Source organism: Gracilinanus agilis, chromosome 4 (assembly GCF_016433145.1).
Source record: "Gracilinanus agilis isolate LMUSP501 chromosome 4, AgileGrace, whole genome shotgun sequence".
NCBI lineage: Eukaryota > Metazoa > Chordata > Mammalia > Didelphimorphia > Didelphidae > Gracilinanus > Gracilinanus agilis.
This window is the reverse complement of record NC_058133.1, coordinates 279,920,113-279,942,635: the sequence shown is the minus strand read 5'-3', so window position 1 is coordinate 279,942,635 and position 22,523 is coordinate 279,920,113. Positions and strand designations below refer to the sequence as shown.

Here is a 22,523-nt window from a genome sequence, read left to right as displayed (position 1 = left end):
CCGAATATCAGTTCATTGCTCAGACTAGTATCACAGGGATATCTTTGGAATTCATCTCAGAAACAAATTAGGACAAGATTTTAAAGGCAGAAATCCTTTAAAGATTCAGTTCCTCTACTGTGTGTGTTTGTCTGTATATGTGTAAGGAAGGGTTCGGGGGACCAGAGAGAAGAATAGGAGATATTCATTTGGGGTTATTCTGAACAACCTGTTGGGTTTGGATGCCCAGTAGCCACGGGAATGAAGGAATTGGAATGGGCAGGGCAGGGCTGGGGAATCCTAGGTTTCAAGGAAGTCAAAATCAGAACGGAGCTTGAGGTCCTTTTCTGAGCTCCTCTGGCACGATGAGCCAGGACACTTGATGCTGATTCTCAGAACTACTTGAATCTCAGACTCTCAGCTATTTTGAAAACTCTGAGATGATCAGTTGAGTGTCAATCTAACATACCCACAGGGAGAGAAGATTCAAGACAGGAAGGAGAGTCAGGGAGCAGGCAAGATTTTTCTTCTCTCATTTCTTCCCATCTTGCTGCCATGTTCATCTCCTCTTTCTGCTTTCAAATGTACCCAAGACTCCCATATCTTAAAAGACACACTTTTTTTTCTTTGTGATTCCTCATTCAATTGCTATTCAATTTCTTTCCTTCTTTTATCAATTCACTTATTCTCCATTCAATCTTAAATTACTCACCATCACTCTATTGAAAGTGTTCCCTAAAATTTTCTCAATCTTAATCCAATTAAGTCTCTCTGTTACATTTCCATCGTTTTACCTTGGGAAAGAGGCCGTGAATCATGCTGAATAGAGCAATGGACTTGGAATCAAAGCGACTTTGACCCAAATCCCAATTTGGCCACTCACTAACTATATAATCCTGGGCAAGTTACTTAATCCTTTCTTGATCTGCAAAAAAAGGATAACAATAATTCCCATTTCACAGGGTTGTCATGAAGATTAAATGAGGTAATATATGTAAAGTGCTTTGTAAACTCCAAAGTACTTTGTAAATGCTTATTATTATTATTACACTAACTCCATCAGCCAATCAAATATTTATTATTGCAAGGCATTGAGAATATCTGAACATCCTGAACAACACCATTAAAAATTCTGTTGAATAAAGTCTTCAATGTTGAAACTTTTTCATTTAATGGAACTGATTTTTATGTTGAAGAAATGTAATGAAATGGAAAGAGAGCAATGCCTTGGAGTGAGGAGAAATATGGGTTTAAATCCAAATTCTGTCATTCATTATATGATTACCTTTTTGATTATCATTAACTGGGTGATAACCAAGAAAATCACTTAACCTTTTAACCCTCAGTTTTTTCATCTGTCAGATGTAGATAATACTTGTATATCTCTTCTCTCAACGATTATTTTGAGAAAAGGACTTTGTAAAAACTTGTAGTGTAGAAATATGAGTTACCATTATCCAGCTATAATTGTCTAGAAATAAAAAAAAACTTTACCTGTATAATATTCTATACTTTCGTAATTATAAAGAATCTGAGATCTTTCCAGTGTGGGTGCTCCTTCCAATGGTGTAGGTTGCAACTCATCCTTGACTGCTTATCTTAGGCAGTTTGTGTTGGTATTTATTTTGGAGGAGGGGGGGCTGAACTAAGATTCTTTATTTTTATTTTATCATTATTTATTTATTTGTTCTTATGCAGTTCTTGACTGTGTTGTCACCCAGATCCTCTTCAGATGTCAGGGAAGTGGGAGTCCTCATATACTAGGAGTTTTTCTCTAAATCTCTTGATATTGTGTGGATGCCAGTAGAACATGTCAGCCATCACTGATTAGCTCTCCATCTCACTTTCTTTTTGAGTCACCTTTCTCTGATATCACCCTTTATGCTAATTTTCTTGTGCAGTGTTTGTTGGTGATATGTTTCAGCCTGCAAATGCCTACTTTGCCTTTTGAATGACTTACTCCTTTTGTTCTTTAGAGACTGTGATAATCCATGTCTCAGAGTTAATATTGCATCTGTGGAAGAATATTAATGTTAAAAAGAATGGACTTTATTTCAGTGAGAAGCTTAGGATCATTAAAAGCACTGTGCAATTTTTTTTAAAAAAATGCTTTATTTATTGATGCTTTTTTAACATCTATATTACTTCCCAATGAATCCCCCTTGCCAAACAGAATTATTCTTGATAACAAAGACATACAATTAAACAAAATAAATCAGCATACTGATGATGTCTCACAATTCTCCACCTGTAAGGTACAACTTCTCTGGCAAGAGGTTGAGCGAGGCATCATACAATTTCCTAGTGGCCATCTCTGCTGTCGTCATTCTCAATATTGTCCATCCTTGTCTGTTTAAGATATATATATATATAATGCTGGGCATTATTCCCCTGGCAGAATGGGCAGATGAGAACAGTTTGTTCCAACAACCATGAAAGTGGCTGAAGCAGGCACTTTGGAGTGCCTAGAGCTTGATTAGACGCTGAAGGACACCAAGGTCATCCATTGTATCCTTGGCCATTATAAGTCATCCTGACTTATCTTGTCATTGGACTTCAGTGACTCTGGAAGAGAGAGTGAGACTGATGACTTTGTGAAACTCTTCCTCACTTAGTGAAACGACTTCCTCACAATTCACATGCATGTCAAGATATTACCCTGTGATGGAGGCAAACAGCTTTGGCATGCATATGTTATCCTATTTTATAACCTACCTCATATTAATAATAAGAGAACTATTGAACAAAGTTATTTCCATTGCTATAGTTTTGCAAGAAATCATGTATGATTTGAAAATACATAGAGGAGATACTCTGTTAAAAGAGATCTTTAAGCATTGTATTATACTGAATTTTTTAAAAAAGGATCAACAACAACTGAGCACTTAAAAGCTTGAATGCACTGCATGCTTTATTTAATTATGTGATTAGGAAGGGAAGAGTATAACTTAAGAGACAAAAATAAGCCTTTGAATCAGCTTTTACATCTAAGTACAATTATCCAAGTTTATTCCCTTTTAGAGGCAAAATCAAGTTTAGAAACAAAAGAAGACTTTTTTCTGCCTTGTCCATAACACAATTTCATATACAAAAAATATGGAGAAGTTGATGGAGAATTTTATTTACAACAATCTTAGCTAAACTAGAAAAAAGGCTTTTACAGTTGTCTCTTGCTTCACTGTATCGTAGGTTTTTAGAAAAAATATATATAATCCTGTATCACAGAGTTTTTGCTATTTCACAGGACCAACCTCGGTGCCATGTTCTGTACCAGGGGCTTTGATTGGCTCAGTTTTTATAAGAGTGTGGGAAAGGTTAATAAGAGTGTGGAAAATATTTATAGGAGAGTAGGAAGGATTTATAAAACCTTAAAATACATATACATCACATAACACCATTACTTCATGGATTTTCACCTATCGCCAAGGTCTCTGAAACATAACTCCCAGGATAGGTGAGGGTTCTAATTATTCAGCTAATCAACAAGTTTATTTACTGAGCAGAGGGCCATATTCACAAATAAAAATGAAATAATGTATATAAAGCTCTACATATGGACCAGTGCCTTTTATTATTTAAACATTCACATATTCTATTTTCTCTTTTGATTAAATTATAAACTACATGTTCTTATGGACTGTAATGTCTATAGACAGGAAACACAAGGAAAGGAAGAGAGAGAGAGTAGGCACTAAGATTGTGTACCAGGATATAGTAGTACAGAAGTAGGACAAGTCATTAAAGATTATGGATCCAGTATGAGAGATCTCTGAAGCCAAAGAACCCAGGAGGTCAAGAGAAGGCAGAGAATGTATCCGTCAGAGATGGAAGGAGATTTCCAATGTGACAGGTGAAAGCATGAGCCCCAAATGCTGTGATCTCCCAAATGATTTCCTGGCAGAGAAGCCTGTGACCTAGAGAGTAGATGAGATTTGGGGAAACCTAAGGGTCAGGGCTCAACCCTTCCCAGAGATCTATTATATTCAGGCAGAAGATAAAGGGGCCCTGTTGGTAGGCAGATCTGGTTTCAGGCCTTGAAAGAATCTTAGATGAATCCAATCTTCTCTATCCTAAGCAAATTTTGAGATTAGGAAATCTGGCAACCCTAGTTGACCTCCCCAGGGCAATAGGGAGCCCATGATGGGAAGAACCAATGGACTGTACATTTAAGTCCCAACCTTACCCCAGTTATTTCTTATAGACTGAATGGAAACTCGGTTTAAAAACAAATTAAAGGCAGTTAAGTAGCTCAGTGGATAGAGAGCCAGGTCTGGAGACTGGAGGTCCTAGATTCAGATGTGATCTCATACTTCCTAGGTGTGTGACCCTGGACAAGTTACTTAACCCCCATTGTTTAGCCATTACTGCTCTTCTCCTTTGGAACCAATACACAGTGTTGATTCTAAAAAAAGAAGTTAAGGGTTAAAAAAAATGTGTATTGGATGGCAAAAAACCTGAATTTGAATTCCAGCTCTGCTTGCTACCTGGTTGGTATAGGTCCAAGCATTTGACCTTTTGGGGCCTCAGTTTCCCCCTCCATAAAATGAGAGGGTTTGGATTAACTGATAGGAACTAAATCCTATGATCTAATCAAGGACTCAAAGTATAAGTGACTGGCTTTTAGGGCTGTTTTGATTGTGGTTCTGAGCTGAGAGAAAGAGGAGATAGAGAAGAGATTTAAATTGGTATTTAAATTGGGAGACATCAATCTATATACTTAAGTGTTTTTGTCACTTAGCTATAAATCAATTGATTTATGAAATTTTTTTTCTATAAAGGTCCCATATGGATCTTAAGATTGTGTATTGATAGCTGAAAAGGACTTTAGAGACAATTTATTCCTCTTTTTGCAGATGAGAAAACTGAGTCCAAGGTGATATTAAATGATGATCCCAAGGTCACCTACACAGAATCAGGATTTGAACTTGGGTTTCCAGACTTAAGATACATTTTTTTTTTACTGAGTTGCAAACTGCCTCATCTTATATTCTCTAATTGTCTTGTGTACATAATTCTGGTCTCCTCAGCATCCTTCAGTCAAGGACTATGCTGTTATAAGGTTAAATGTTGAGAACTGAAAGGGTTTCTTCATCCAGCCCTCTCATTTAACAGATTAAGAAATGGAGGTCTGGGCTGATGAAGTCACTAGCCCAATTTCACAGAGGCCATTAGAGCTGACTTCATATCTGGCATTCTTTCTCTAGTCCCACATCTTATTTATTCATTCAAGAAATAGTTTATTGAATAGATACAAAATTTTGAGCAAGAGACTTGGGTTTGACACGACCTGCCCTTTATTTTTAACACCATTGTTTTGTTTTGTTTTTTAGTTCATTTATTTATTTAATTAATTGAGAATAATTTTCCATGGTTACATGATTCATATTCTTTCCCTCCCCTCCTGTTACCCCCTCCCATAGCCAAAGAGCAATTCCACTGAATTTTACATGTGTCATTGATCAAGACCTATTTCAATATTATTAATATTTGCATTAGGGTGATCACTTAGAGCAGTGGTTCCCAAACTTTTTTGGCCTACCGCCACCTTTCCAGAAAAAATATTACTTAGTCCCCTGGAAACTAATTTTTAAAAAATTGTAATAGCAATTAACAGGAAAGATAAATGCACTTGTGGCCATCACAGCACCCACTTTAGGAATCACTGGCTTAGAGTCTACATCCCCAATCATATCTCTGTCGACCCATGTGATCAAGTAGTTCTTTTTCCTCTGTGTTTCTGTTCCCTCAGTTCTTTCTCTGAATGTGGGTAGGGTTCTTTTCCATAAGTCCCTCAGAATTTTCCTGGGTCATTGTATTGCTGCTAGTAGAGAAGTCCATTACATTTGATTGTGCCACAGCTTATCCATTTTTATGTATAGGGTTCTCCTCGTTCTTCTCCTTTCACTCTGCATCACTTCCTGGAGGTCTTTCCAGTTCACATGGAATTCCTCCAGTTCTTTATTCCTTTGAGCACAATAGTATTCCATCACCAACAGATACCACATTTTGTTCAGCCATTCCCCAAAAGAAGGGCATCCTCTCATTTTCCAGTTTTCTAACACCATTGTGACCATGGGTTAATAACTTATCTTCTCTGAACCCTAAATTTATTTCTTCATCCCCAACATGGGAGAGTTGAATTTGTGATTTTTCAATTGTGTCCAATTCCTTGTGACCCCACTTGGGGTTTTCTTGGCAAAGACACTAGAGGGGTTTGCATGTCCTTCTCCAGCTTATTTTACAAATGTGGAAACCGAGACAAACAGGTGTCAGTGACTTTTCCAAGACCACAGAGCTAGTAAGTGTATGAAGCCAGATTTGAACTCAGGAAGATGAGTTTTCCTTACTTCAGCCATGGCACTCTACTCACCCTTTATTAAATTTTGTGGTACTCCAGTTTTACACTGTGGAACATATAAAGGCATAATTTTTGTCCTCAAGGATTTCTTGGGGAAGAGGCCAGAATTTCAGTGAACTAATTAACTATTAGATACTCATTTCACTAGAATGTAGCATAGTAACAGAAATTGCAGATTTGGCTTTCTCAGAGCAGTGAGACTATGAACTTGCAACCTCTGTCTGCTTTGGCCAGGGGTAGACACCTATTCCTGATCTGTTCTTTTGCTATCCTATGGTTGAGTAATAAGATAAAGAACTTTCTTGGATCAACTGCCTGTGTAAATCTTCAGTTATTACTATTCCTAGCTAGCTAATGGTGAAGTATTCATAGCAGCTGAGACTAAGGAAGTTGTCACGCTGCCATAGACACACGGTGCTGAGAAATCTTTCTATCTATGAGCAAGTCCTTTGGTCCTGGTGTTGGCTGCTTCTGAGCTGCTGGGCTTTGCATGGACATTCTCTTGGAACAGAAATCATCTGTATCTTTTCTACTTATTTCTCCTTCCTGCTGCTCTTTTCCCTGGGGTATTTTTGGGACCATAGCTCTGTCAAGTGATATTCCTGACATTTATGTCTCTAGGATAAGCTGTGTGGTAGCCAGGAAATGCCACTGCCTCTGGGATAGTATCCACAGGATCCTAGATTAAGAGGAAATTCAGAGGTCATTGAGTCCATTCTCCTCACTTTACACAGGACCCTGAGGTCAGCAAGGTGGTACAGTGGATACAGTGCCAGACTTGGAGTCAGAGAGACTCTTCTTTCTGAGTTTAAATCCAGCTTCAGGCACTTACTAGCTGTGTGACCTTGGGCAAGTCACTTAACTCTGCCTCAGTTTCCTTATATGTAAAATGAGCTAGAGAAGGAAATGGCAAACTACTCTCATATTTTTACCAAGGAAACCCCAAAAGGGGACATGAAGAGTCAGTCATAACTGAAAAAAAAACTCACCAAAAACAACTAAACAACTGAGGCCCATAGTATGAAGCAACTTGCCAAGGCTGCACATTTAGTAAGTAGCAGAACTAGACTTCAGATAACCTCTTCTCTTTTCATGGTACCAAGATCTCTTTCATCCCTGAACAGTGACACATAGAGATAGAATATATATTAAGTGTTTACAATAGGTCTAGAACTGTGTTAAGTGATGGGAAAAAGAAATACAAGAAAACAAGATGGTCTGTTCTCACAAGGAGCTTACATTCCTTTTTTTTATTTTTATAAATTTATTTATTTAGGATATTTTCCCATGGTTACATGATTCACGTTCTCTCCATCTCCTCTTCCCTTTCCCCTCCCGGAGCTGACAAGCAATTCTCCTGGGGTTAAGGAGCTTACATTCTAAGGGAGGAAGACAATACATAAAGGAGAGATGGAAACTGGGGCTGAGTTTGGAAGAAAGAATAGGGTGTAGTGGTAGAGGAAGAGACCTCTTGAAGCAGCTAAGGAGATAGAGTAATTTGAGAATTAGCAAGCATGACTATTGTTCCTTGAGAAATTATATTCTGCTGAGTATGGGCCAATCTGAAGATAATCAGAGATAACAACAATATTTAAATCATAATTTGCTAAATTATAACTTATAATATAACACTATTTATAATAATGTTTTGATATTTATAATAATGTTTTGAGATATGCAAAATGCTTCATATATTAGCTTATTTGAGCCTCCCCACACAAACCCCATGAAGTGGCTACTACTATTATCCTCATTTTGCACACAAAGAACCTGAAGCTCAGTAGTATTAAAAGACTCCTAGAAGGTCATCTAGCTAATAAATGATTAAAGAAGAATTCAAACTTAGGACTTCTTAACTCCAAATTCTAGATTACATCCACTCCACCAGCTAGTTGCCTCATAAAGTTCTCGAAGGTTACTTCCAATTCTAAAATCCAAAGATTCTGGAAATTTGCTAAATGCCACATCATCTGCCTAGGGGGCATTGCTTAAGGGTGTCTAATAAGAACACAAAATATGTTTAATGGAGATGGGAAATGACATGAGTTCCTCATTTCTCTACTAATTATCCACCACAAATTAAAATCATAAACCCTCTTTTCCAAAAAGCAAGCCAATCTTGACATCATTGCAAGCTACTCCAGAGGGTGGAGATGGAGAAGAAATTAGAGGGGTATTTTGCGGTTTTGTTTAGAAGTCACACCCATAACTAATAGCAATTGGGTGATCCTTGCCCTTGACTTCCCTGTGTCTTTGCACAAGATTCTACACTTCTCCAGAGAAGTTGCCTCATCTCTGAAAATGGGAATGTATAATAAATATACTAAATGACTACTATATACGATGGAACAAAGTATCAAGAATCAACCTACTAGAGAGCCACAGGGTACCCCTTGAATTCTTAGGATTTTGTGAATAAATGTTACATGATTGAATAATACTTTTGATAAGGCCATCTCTGGGGAAGTTCTGGTTCAGATGAAATATATCATTTGTTTGCCATTTTCTCTCCCTATTGCCACTTCTTTTTCCTAGAGCTTTAGGGGATACTTTTTAATTTTAATTTTTGATGTTACAAAAGGATATTTACTTTAACAATGGAGCAAGGACAAAGCAAAAACATATTTTCTCCAATACCCATCAGGCATCTTCTCCCCTATACACCTTAGTCTTTGGGAGAAGCTTGCTCAAAAGGTAGTTCCAGCATTATCATTGGTCCCATCAAATACATGTCCAAAGATGACCTCGCTGCCCCCAGGATTCTTCCTTTCAACTTTCATTGATGTGGGTCTTGGAGTTGGGCTTGGATGATACCAGGACACTGAGGCACCCTCCTGAACCTTACGTGGAATTTGCCTGCGTGAATAGGCTCCATTCACTCTACCTCTGATGGACAGAATCAAATGAAAAGGTCAAGGACGTGGCTTTAGAGGAAAATTGTTGTTAAGTTGTTTCCGTCACTCACAACTCTCTTTGACCCTATTTAGGGTTTTCTTGGCTAAGAATGTTTTGCCGTTTTCTTCTCTGGCTCATTTTACAGATGAGGAAACTGAGGCAAAAAGGGTTAAGTGATTTGTCCTGGTTCACACAACTAGGAAATGTTTGAGGCTGGATTTGAACTCAGGAGGATGAATCGCAATTCCAGACTTTAGGCCTGGTGTTCAAAAAGGCCTTTCTCCTTACTCTATGAGTCTCATGGTTAAATTGTATTAACACAAAATGGTGAGCTACAGAGTCCCCAAGTTTCTCTAGTTTAAATGAAACAGAAAAATCCTTTAGGATTACTTTCTACATTACCCCAAGTATTTGTTTATAGTCTCCCTTGGTTTCCATGAATGAGAAAGGCCCTTTCCTCCTTGGATCTTAGGCCTTTACCTTTTCATTGTCTAATCTGAACTACTCTCTGAGCATTCACTTATCTGATCTGCTGCTGGTGTTCCTCTGAGTTCTTTCTCTGGAAATCTTATTTTCTATAGATCCCCTGGTCATTGCTAAAAAGAACTCCCCTCAGTCTGTCTACTTTATTTATTTATTCTAATTAGTTAAATTCAATGAACATTTATTTTTTAATTAATTAAGCCCCTTTCAGGAGGTGGGATTTGAGTTGAGCCTTGAAGGAAATCAGGAGGTGAGGAAGGAAAGCTTTCCAGGGGGATAGTTAGTTAAAAAAGAAAAGGCATAAGTGTGTGAGTGTTTGTTCAATGCCATTCCCCCATTGCTTGGATTTAAGCACGTACTAACATAACAGGTTGTTATACCTGTCCATGATAGGGCTGAACTTTCCTACACTCCTTTCACCTACCAGAAACAAGACATGGAAGACTTGTAATCGGGAGGATCTGGGTTCAAATCTGATCCCTGACACTTTCCTAAGCTGTGTGACCTTGGACCATGTCACTTAATCCTGACTGCCTCATCCAGGCCATTCTTCTGTCTTAAAATTGATACTGAGATAGAAGGTAAGGGTTAAAAAAAAGACATATTCTCCTTACCCTGAAGAAATTCACTATACTTCTAGGGAGAGAGAACATAAATATGTAAAACAAATAGCAGTAAGAGATGTAATCAACAATTTGACACTAGGAGAGAGGCTCTGAGGGCAACAGTAGGATTACTTGTCAAATGATGTGCAGCTAATAATTGCCAAAGGAATTTGGAATTTGGGTTGTAATAGCCTGGGAAATACTTTACAGCAGAAAGCAGATTTGAGCTGGGTCTTGAAGTATATTCAGATTTGGAAAAGATGGTTTAAAGTGTGGAAAGGCATTCTAGGAGGCAAGGCAAGTGTGAACAAAAGCAAGGTAGTTGGGAAAAGACAAGAATGGCATAAAGACTTGGCTGGCATGTAGAGTTTGAGGACAGAGTCCTGTAGGCAAGTTTGGAAATGTAGGTTGGGGCTAGCTTTTGGAAGGTCTTGAATGCTAGGCTAAGAAGCTTAAACTCTATCTTTTAGGTCAGTCGTCTCCACATTTTTATTCATACTCTTCTACCAATAAAAAAAGAGCATGTGCTCCTAATATACATATGTTTAGTTATTTTCAAGTTATATATACATAAAATTGCATTAATAATTTAAAAGGGTAAAATAAAGATTTAAATAGTATTTAATCTTAGGGTCAAAATAGGAAGCCCCTGGAGTATGAGTAAGGGAGTTATATGATGAAACTTACACTTCAGGAATCACTTTGGAATTGTGTGGAATGAGGAGACACAAAGCAAGAGAACAATTAAGAAGTTCTTGTAACAGTCTAGGTAAGACAGACCTGGAATTCAGAGGTCCTGGGATCAAATATGACCTCAGACACTTCCTAGCTGTGTGACTCTGGGCAAGTCACTTAACTCCCATTGCCTAGCCCTTACTCCTCTTTTGCTTTAGAACCAGTACACAGTGGTGATTCTTTTTTTTTTAATAATTAATTTATTTATTTAGAATATTTTTCTATGGTTACATGATTTGTGATTTTCCCCACCACTCTTCCCTACCCCTTCCCAGAGCTGACAAGCAATTCCACTGGGTTATACATATATCATTGTTCAAAACCTATTCCCATATTAATATTTATAATAGAGTGATCATTTAAAGTTAAAATCCCTAATCATATTTCCATCAAACCACATGATCAATCATATGTTTTTCTTCTGCATTTCTGCTCCCACAGTTCTTTCTCTGCATGTGGATAATGTTCTTTCTCATAAATTCCTCTGGATTGTCCTGGGTCATTGCATTGCTGCTACCAAAGAATCTATTACATTCAATTGTGCCACAGTGTATCAGTCTCTGTGTACAATGTTCTCCTGGTTCTGCTCCTTTCACTCTGCATTAATTCCTGGAGGTCTTTCCAGTTCACGTGGAATTCCTCCATTTCATCATTCCTTTCAATAATATTCCATCACCATCAGATACTACAATTTGTTCAGCCATTCGCCAATTGATGGACACCCCCACAGTAGTGGTTCTAAGATAGAAGGTAAGGGTTTTGTAAATTAAAAAAAAAAGATCTAGGCAAGAAGGTCCTGAACTAAGGTGTGTAATAAGTGGATAACGTGGCTAATAATGGAGGAGCTGGTGGTACAAGTGAGTCACCTGGGTCTGGGAGCCTATAACTACAGTAACAGGTGATTTGAGACTGTCAGTGGTGTGTAGCCTGAGCTGTGATGCCCAGTCAGTCGCCCTGCTACCTATAGGCTCCTTTAAGGTGGAGAGGGAGGGGCCCCTCCCTGCTGGAGTGAAAGCAGAACTCAACAGGAAGTGAAGCTCACACACTTCCTGGATACAGTGGATGCTTGCCCAGTACTTCCTTTAAAGTCAAGTGGTTGCTATTCTTCCCTCTCCTCAGCCCCTTAGCCCAAGATGATGTTATAATAATTATAGAAACTCTCAGTTTCAGGCTAAGGGTTTTAACACAGAAGGGGAAACTGAGGCAAGAGGGTGTAGGGCTCTTGAGAGGCTGCTAGGGGCAACTGTCAAGTGTTGGCTATAGACCTAGAAGGTAAGGCCAGGCTGAGGGAACCAGCCCTCAGCCAGAGATAATTTGGCACTGCCCTGATGTTAATAATCCACCAGTTTAACAGAATAGTTGATGAATTGGTTTAGGGGTGTCCCTGTTGCTAGGCTACTCTAAGGTAAATCCTGCCCACTTTCCACAGCTCAGACCTCCCTTCAACCTCCCAGAGTCCCCAAGGGGAAGTCAGGGGTAGCTGGGTGTCTGGGGGAGGTCAAGGAAATCAGCACCCCCAGGTTGGTTCTGCAGGGGTTTTTATAGTCCCAGCTCAAACTGTCAGCTCCTGGGACTGGCACCTGCACTGCCAGAGTTCCATTCTCCTAAGTGACAGGATTGCCTAGGGTAATTTTGCAAATGCAAGAGATCTTGCATAGATCCTGCATTACAGATGGTAGCTATGTGAGTAGGGAGGAAGAGAGATATGCAAGAGATATTGTGGAGATAGAAACAAAAAGGTTTGGAACCTGATTGTATCTGAGAGTGAGTGAGAGAGAATGATAACAAGATTTTGAACCTGGGTGAATGAAAGGATGGTGGTGCCCTCAATAGAAATAGAGAAGTTCAGAACAGGGGTAGATTTGTGGGAAAAGATTATAAAATGAGATTTGATCACATGCCTACTTTCCTATATGACTCGCTCTGTCCCCCACACCCCAGGACAGAGCCTGTCCCTCTGAGGGGATCCTGCTACAGCTATGAGATGATCTAGGGCAGTGATGGGCAAACTACAGCCTGCGTGCAGGCCAGATGTGGCCCCCTGAAATGTTCTATCCAGCTGTGCGACATTATTCCTAAAATTCCTGAAGCTTAAGTACTTTGACCACCTAATGAGAAGATAGAGCTCATTGGGAAAACCTCTGATGTTGGGAAAGATTGAAGGCAAAAGGAAAAGAGGATGAGATGACTAGATAGTATCGTGGAAAAATGAACATAAACTTGGACAGATTTGGAGAAATAGTGGAGGATAGAAGGACCTGGGGTGCTATGGCCCATGGGACATGAAGTATTGCACATAACTGAACAACAACATGATGTGATTGTATGGGAAACAAACTAGGATTGGCTATTTGGAGAAAGGGGATGCTATCGTTTTCCCAGCTTCCTTTTGGCTGATCAACATACCCTTAGGTCTTTGGAAAGGGTAGTCCTCGATTTCTTCATCCACAAAATGAAGAAGTTGAATTAGATTAGAACTTCTAAAGTTCACAGACAGGAAGATAATACAGAGTGTGAGTAGAAGTTGGGTTCCGAGGGGTCTCTGGACAGATTTCAGAGGGTTGGTTAACTTGGATGGGAAGAAAACAAACAAAACCAACTTACATCTTTATTTTCACCAGCCTTTATTTGAAATGTAGCATTTTCCTCATTGATTTAAAAACATGATTCAGAGAAAGGGTGCATAGGTTCCTCAGGTTGCCAAAGGGGTGATCCATGACAGGAAAAAAAATTAAGAACCCCTGAAGTAGATGGTCTCTTAAACACTCCTGCCACAGTCCCTACTTTGGAGACCAATAAAGTAGGCTTTAGGCAATGAAAAGCCATTGAAGGGTTTTGAGCAAGTCTATGCCCTGAAGACAGTGATGCATTAAGAAGAGCCTAGCACTAGTGTGCTGGATAGACCTGCTCTGCTAGGAGGAGAGGCTGCTTCTCCAACCTACTAATTGAAAGTACTCAGCTGGATTGTTTTTCAAAGACTAGAAAGGTTTTCTTTTCCTTCCTTTTTCTGATAATAGCAAGGAAAATCATCTATCTCTAAATATTCATATAGACATGATGATTACACTGTCAAAAGAAGTTGTCAGGAGCAGCTGATAAAAATTAGGCTTCCTGGGCTGAGCCTGACATCCTGATTGGAATGAAAGGTGTCATATCAAGAAAATTTAGGGACTGAAATAATGCCATTCCCATGCTTAAGATCTTCAAGAGTGGAAATGTTTCTGTAATCTGTTATTTAAGACTAGAATAAAATGGTCTCTTATCTTTTAAAAATATCACAATAAATATACATCATAAATGGTTTTCCTCTATAAAAGATGAATCCATGTAATAAAATCATACCCAGGCAGAGCCAAGTGAGCTTAGCTGCCCAGTCAACTGCAAAAAGTTAAAAGATCAGGGTAACACAATCTACAGGTAAACTAAACACACACACACACACACACACACACACACATAAACACACAAATCTGAAATCTAGAACAATGGCAATAACAGCAGAGGCTGTCCCTTTCCCCCAGTTGCCTGATAGCCATTCTCATTGTTTCAGAACAGTGCACAGGTATGCAAGAACTGTGGGGATGCCCAACTCCCCCCGGAAAGGGCAGCCCCATTGACAGCTGATACTGACATTCACCAGTTTGGATTCAGGGGAGGACATTGAAGAGGGGGAGTGGATGTTGGATTCTAGCCAACCTGCTGTGAAATAGGACTCCCGATGCTTGCATATGCACTGCACGACTGAGGATATGTGTATGGAGTCACTTGTATAGGAGGCTGTGGCAAAAGCCTTCCCTCCTGCAAAATATGTTTATGGATTGAGAGGATGTGTGTTAGAATATAAATATAAGGTCCTAAGTATTTGTAAATGTCCTAATGTTGGGGAGTCCACAAACTATATAGCCAGAGAGCCAAACTGACTATTACCTGTTTAAATTTTATTTAGAAATATTAAAAAAAACTATTCTTAGCTCATAGTTGTACAAAAATAGGCATTGGGCCCTATGGTTTACCAACCTCTTTGGGATAATTGAGAGGCCTCTATGGGAGTCTATCTATATAGTCCTTGCAGTCAGGAAGGGTCAAGTTTCAGCCTCTGTTTGACCCTGGGCAAATCATTTAACCACTCATTCCCGGGGCAATTCTCTCAGTTGCAGAGAAAGGAGTTTTCTCAGAAAAGAGCTAATTTTATTGTCCTTTTTCCTTTATATGGTTGTAATCATTGCGCATCTTGTTTTCTTGGTTCTGTTCATTTCGGTCTGCATCAAGTCACATGAGTTTTTCCATGCTTCTTTTTAGTCATCCTAATGATCATTTCTCATTATGCAGTCATACTCCATAACATTCATGTACAATTTGTTTAATGATTCGCCACCTTTGGCTCTGTTTCAAGTTCTTCTCTACTATTAGAAAAATGCTATTATCAAGATTTCAGTCTATATAGAGGCTTTCTTTTTGTCAATTAAAAAAAGATGTGCTAGAAATGTTGTAAAGGTAAAACTGATAGGAATTGGCATCTAGATGTGGGATGTGAGAGAGGAGGAGTCAAAGATGACAGTAAGGTTATGAGCCTGGGTGACTGGCTAAGAGAATGGTAGTAACAGGGAAGTTAAGAAGAGGCTTGGGGGAGGATGGAGATAATTCGTGCAGTTTGGGACATTTTGGGACATGTTGAACTCTTTAAGAGGTCTTTGAGATATCCAGATATCTAATAGGCAGTTGGAGATATGAAATCAGGAAAGAAGTTGGTGATGGATGAATAGATTTGAGAATTATCTGCTTAGAGATGATAATTGAATACAAGGGAGGCAATGAAATCACCAAGTGAGCAGACAAAAAAAGAAGATAGCTCAGAACAGAGCCCGGTGAGATAGTCATAATTAGTGGCCTTTTGGGTAAGAAGACTTTTTAATATTATTTTAGGGATGGTTCAGAAGCTAGAGAAAATGTGACATGAAAAGACTAAAAATGAAAAGGTTTGGAGAGTGGCCTACCAGAAAAACCTACAAGAGTAAGGGCAGCAGGAAACAGAGGAACAACATTCAGGAAGAGCAGATATGGGGAATAATAGACATGTTGATAACAATAGGAAGTTCAATTAAGGGGAAATGAACAATACATTGCCATCAGAAGGGCTAGTTAGAGATTTCCTGAGAGCAGAGCCCAAGGGAACTTGCAAACCAAGTTAGTAAAGCAGGTGGTGAAACAGGATGACAGAAATTTTCCTCCAAAACTTGTGATCTTCATTTAACCCAGACCTAGATCCTAGATAGAAAAGGACCTTTTTCCTCCCGAGACCGAAAGAGGACTAAAATTAATCTTTTGACTTTAAACTGCAAGGTAAGAGTAGGGTAGACTAGCAAGATTAAGCCATAACTCCAAAGATTGGAGCCTAAATATGAGTCTTGTGATTTAGGAAAAAAATGAGGAGATTGAGAGTACCTGGGAAGAGACATTGCTTAGTAATGCTTAAAACCTGTGCTAAGCAAAATGACTAATAGGTTAAAAAATGAAACCAAAGAAAAAAGCTCTTTAATGTAGGACTTTCTATTTATTTCTATTATATTATTTCTTCCAGTCTGTTGAGATGATTTTGATTCTTGCTTCTATCAGACTTTGCATTCATTCTCATAGATACTCCTCTAGATCTTTGACGTGATTAATTATGCCTGTACTCTTGTTAAGAATATCTTCCCTGAAATATGTTTTGCATGATAATTCATGTATAACCCAGTTTATTTTTTCATTTTAGGGCTTTGATTTTATATGAGTATTCTCTTACAAAAATGAACAGTATGGAAACATGTTTTGCATGATAATACATGTATAACCAAGTTTATTTGGTTTTTTGTTTTAGGGTTTTGGTTTTTATGAGTATTCTTATACAAAAATGAACAATATGGCAATATGGTTTGTGTGATTTTATATATATATATACATATATATAAAACCCAGATCAAATTGCTTGCCATCTCTAGGAAGGGGGAGGAAAGGAGTCAATTTGGATCTTATAACTTTAGAAAACTTATGTGGTGTGGAAAATTGTCATTACATGTAAATGGTAAAACAAAATATCTTTATAAAAGGAAAAAAAAGAAAATCTTCCATGGCAACTAAATCACTGACTTAAAAAATGTATCTTGGAACAAGGCCAACCCAGAACCTTATTAACTACCACTAAAAACGCTGCAGCAGATTGACCTATTAGCGCTTTTTGGATGTAGATTTTTTTTATTATATTTATAGTTCAGATACAGTTTTACTTCTTCTCAACTGTTCTGTTATTCTTCATCTTGTTCATTAAGGACATTGGTAGATGTGAACACCTTATTTTTGTTTTTTTTTTTTTTTAAACTTTACCTTCTGTCTTGGAACCAATACTGTGTACTGGTTCCAAGACAGAAGAGTGGTAAAGGCTAGGCCATGGGGGTCAAGTGACTTGCCCAGGGTCACACAGCTGGGAAGTGTCTGAGATCAGATTTGAACCCAGGACCTCCCTTCTCTAGGCCTGGCTCTCAATCCACTGAGCTACCCAGTTGTCCTGGAACACCTTGCTTTTAAAAATAAAAATATACTATGTCTACGACATTCACCTAAAGTTAGTCTTTCAAAAAAAGGAAATGGGGTTAAGATCAAAAGGCATCATTTGAATTTTTTATTGAAAGGATCCAGATCTGGGACCCAATATTTATGGAGAACTCTTTGGTTATGGAAATGCCTTTTCACCGACCAGAGTAGCTACTTATCTGCAGCTTATAGTCAATGGAAAGTTTTTGTTGTTGTTGTTTAGTCATTTTTCAGTCGTGTCCCATTCTTTGTGACTCATTTTGAGGTTTTCTTGGTAGAGATACTGGAATAGTTTGCCATTTTCTTCTCCAGCTCATTTTTTTTAATAAAGGAAGAGTCTGAGGCAAATAGTGTTAAGGGACATGCCCAGGGTCACATAGTATCTGAACTGAATTTGCCAAGATTCTTATTGATATAAAGGAATGGTTGTGTTTATACAGATATACATATATGTATATATATATTCATACACACATACATAAGTATTTAAATTTAAATTATATGTATTTAAATTATATATATTTAAACCCTTACCTTCAGTATTAGAACAAATATGAAGTATTGGCTCCCAGGCAGAAGATTGGTAGGGGTTAGGCAATGGGGGCTAAATGATTTGCCCAGGGTCATGCATCTAGGTCATGTCTGAAGTCATATTTGAACCCAAGATCTCTGACTCTCAAACTTTTATTGAACCACATAGCTGCCCTCAATCAATCAAGGGAGGCAGCTGGGTGACTCGGTGGATTGAGAACCAGGCCTAGAGATAGGAGGTCCTGGGTTCAAATGTGGCCTCAGATATTTCCTAGGTGCATGATGTTGGGCAAGTCACTTAACCACCATTGCTTAGCACTTACCACTCCTGTGCCTGGGAGAACCAATACCCAGCATTGATACTAAGAAAGGAGGTAAAGAGTTTTTTTGTTTGTTTTTCAACTGTGAACCAAGTAACAATCATTTGCCAAATATTGCGATAGGTGCTGGGGATACAAAGGTATAAAATGAAAAATCCTTGGCTCTCAAGGAACTCACATACTGTATTTTCAATAATGAATCCCCAAACGATAGCTTGGTTTGGTTTAATGACTGCTATTGCATTTTTTTTACTTGCTTTCAGTATGTGGTTATGCCACCCTATTTCCACTTGGTCAGTCACTTAGAAAGTCAATTCTCAAAAGTTATCCACTCTATTGGAAAAAGCCTGTTAATTCTTCAGATGAGATAGGATCATGATTCTAGAGGAGAATCGGAATTCAGAGGACAATTAGCCCCTCCTCCTCATTTTACAGGTGAAGAAACTGAGGCCCAAGGAGGTGACATGACTTGTCTGAGGTACACAGGTAGAAAGTGTCAAAGGTGAGATTTGAACCCAGGTCCTCTGACTCTAACTCCAGTGCATCCTATTGCCTCTCAACACCACATTCAATCTAAAAATTTCAAAGGATTAAAAAAATCCAAAAATGTTTTATTATACCTTCAAGACTTAAGTATGGAGTGATTGGTGCTATCCATTCAATAGCAAGGGAAACCAAGTCAGTGAGTGCCAAGCGACTTGCCTCGGGTTACAGAGCATTAGCAACTTTAACACTAACATGTAAGAATCTAGCTTTGTAAAATAGTTGGATTAGTGGTCCTTTTTATTGTACTTAAACTCAAGCCTTAAAAAAAAAAAGAAATCCAAGACACCTTGTAAAAAAAGTTTTTTGTTTTTTTTTTAAATAAAGAGCAAAGATGGACAGAGCCTTGGCCAAAACACCTTCCTTCTCCTACTTTCCATGTTCCCGTGTGCGTTTCCCAGGGCACACGGTAGTGAACGCTAAAAACGCTTCCCCTTAGTGATCAGGAATTCATGGTACTGATTTTACACACTGGAATCCCAAACAAGGACACATAGATTTCCTTTCAATTTCCATTACTTGAAGCATGGAAAACCATTGAATCATGAGACCTATTCCTAGCACCTAAATTTACTTTTTTTTTTTTTTTTTTGCCATAAATGAGGTACTTTTGGAAGCCAAGATCATAGTCTTTTGCCCAGAAAAAGCTTCAGTTCAGAGATTTCTGATCAAGGAAACAGTGCATGTAATTATAATTCAAAAGGATGTTTTAGCTAAAGTGCTTAAAAAATATGACTATTGGAGGCAGTTAGGTGGATAGAGTCTTGGAGATGGTCTTAGGTTCAAATTTGAACTTGGACATTTCCTAGCATTGTGATCCTGAGCAAGTTACTTAACCCCAACTGCCTAGCCTTGACTGCTCTTCTGCCCTAGAAATGATCGTTTCTAAGGCAGAAGGTAAGGATTTTAAAAATTAAAAAATAAAAAAACATGACTCTATTTTCGGGTTAGTATGTACATTACCTTTGGGTGTTTAGAAGCAGGTTTTTTTTCATTTTTTAAAACCATTCAACAGATGGAGAAACTGAGGCAGAGAACTTAAAACCTAAATTGCCTTAGACATATAGTATTTTTGTGTTTTGTGGTTCAAACAGATGCCTAACTGATTAACTGTACTTCGTTACAGATGGGCTCCAAGAGCTCTCCTGTGTGAATCTTGGAGAACCGAATTTAATATCTACAGCAGCATTTCCAATTTTCACAAATTAAACCATTGTAAGGATCCAATGCCTTAATATTCCAAAAGGCAGAATGCCCAGTGACTTAAAGGATGCATAACTGGATTCTTCTTTAGTTTGTATATTTTCAGTGAATGCAAATTCTCCTGGCTTCAAAGAGAACAGGCAGACTCATGGAATTTCAATAAATAATTTAAGCCTGGCCCCGGTGTCAGTTTCAGTGTTAACTTTCAGCACCTGGATGCCATTACTCTGCAGCAGGCAGGACCCTCCTCCACTCAGAGGTATGGAAATTTGGCTGAGATTCACTACCCTTTTTAGAATACAGAAGTACCAGATTACTGTCCTAGAGTCAGAGATTTTTCCCCCCTTTTTCCTTAAACAGGAGTTATGTGATTTCCAGATGTTCACAGATGTGATTAAATTTTTTTTTTGGCAAGGAATACAGGGCATAGATATCTCTAGTTTTAGCACATTTGGTTATAGAGTGTCTTTACGTAGCTTCTTGGGAACAGTGAACTAATTTTTTGTCTAAATGTGCCATGTGGGAAAGTTATACCCTGCTTTACATCCTGTTGATGCTGTTGTCTTTGTACACTACAAAGAAATTCCCTCAGGGGCTCTGGGGAAAATCTTCAAATCAAAAAATCTCCTAATTAAAAAAAAAACAAAAAAACCAAAACCCAAAATAACCAAAAAACAATCCTCTTTTCAGGAGATGAGAGGGAGGCAGAGACAGAGAGAAAGAGGGATAGAGAGAGAAACACACATATTTGAGATAGAGATTGAAGGGAAGAAATGTCTTCTTAAGAGAACAGGAAAAACTCACATTTTTCATGGTGCTTAAGGATTTACAAAAACATTTCCTCACAACATGCAACCCCTGGTTACTAGGATCTCCTGTCCGTATTCACTGAGCCACCTAGCTGCCCTTTGCAATACTGTATTTTAATTTATGCATCCCCAAACTGCATTCTTTGGTTTGGTTTAAATGAGTGATATTGTATTTTTCACTTGCCTTCAGCATGTGACTATATGGCAATATTAACACTTGGTCAATCAGTTCTTAGTTATCCATCCACCCTGCTGGAGAGAGCCTGTCTATTATTCAGAGAGAGAATCAGGGTTCAAGAGCAAGATGAGAATTCAGGGGACATTTAGTTCATCCCCCCCCCCATTTTACAGATGAGGAAACTGAGGCCCAAGGAGGTAACATGACTCACCTAAGGTACACAGACAAAAAGTGGCAAAGGTGAGATTTGAATTTAGTCATCTCAGATAATCTGTATAGTTCTTCTTTACTTTTAAAAGCATTTCCACATCTGTCTCCTTTGATCTTAATAACCTCTGCATAGGAATAGGCAGACAGGATATCATTGTATTATATTATTATAACCCTAAATTTGCACATGAAAAAGTGAGATTAAATGATTTACTTTGTGTTTTATTATATTATTTTAATATATAATACACTATATATTCCATGCATATAATATAAAACAGTGTTGTATATTATTATTTATATATTACATATTTATATTATTAGGGTCCTCAGTTTGTGCATGAAAAAGTGAGATTAAAGAATTTACTTTATATTTTATTATATATTATTTTAATACATAATATTGTATTATATCCATATATCGAACATGATATTTATTATTTGTATTGTACATAATTATGTTATTACAATCCTCAATTTTCACATGAAAAATGAGATAAAAGAATTTATATTTTAGTATATATTATTTTAATGTAAAATGTACTGTTACATGCATATAATATGTAACATGTTATATATTATTGTTTATATAGTACCTATTTATATTATTATAACCCTTAGTTTGCACACAAAAAGTGAGATTAAAGAATTTATATTTTATTATATACTTTAAATATATAATATACTATATCAAATGCATATATCTAACATATGCTATGTGCTATTATTTACATATATTGCATATTTATATTATAACCTTCAGTTTGCACATGGAAATGTGAGATGAAAGAATCTACTTTATATTTTATTATATATTATTTTTAATTATTATTTTATTACATATTATTTTATTATATATTATTTTTATATTATTTCAATATGTAATGTACTATATTACATGCATAGAATATATTATTTCAATATGTAATGTACTATATTACATGCATAGAATATATAACATGTTATATATTATTATTTATATACTACATTATTATTATATACTACATATTTATGTTATCCTCAGTTTGAACATGAAAAGTGAGATTAAAGAATTTGCTTTATATTTTATTGTATATTATTTTAAAATATAATATATTACCCACAACT

At 37.5% G+C, this 22,523-nt stretch overlaps 1 protein-coding gene across 1 annotated transcript in view; it reads left to right on the top strand.

The window, feature by feature from the left end:
- Positions 1–14,540: 14,540 nt before the first annotated feature.
- The window catches only part of CLIC5 (chloride intracellular channel 5), a 101,746-nt gene continuing 93,763 nt past the window's right edge, over positions 14,541–22,523 (top strand). Inside the window, exon 1 of the mRNA XM_044675332.1 lies at positions 14,541–14,617. Coding sequence (XP_044531267.1) covers positions 14,541–14,617 — 77 coding nt within the window. The remainder of the gene's footprint in view (positions 14,618–22,523) is intronic.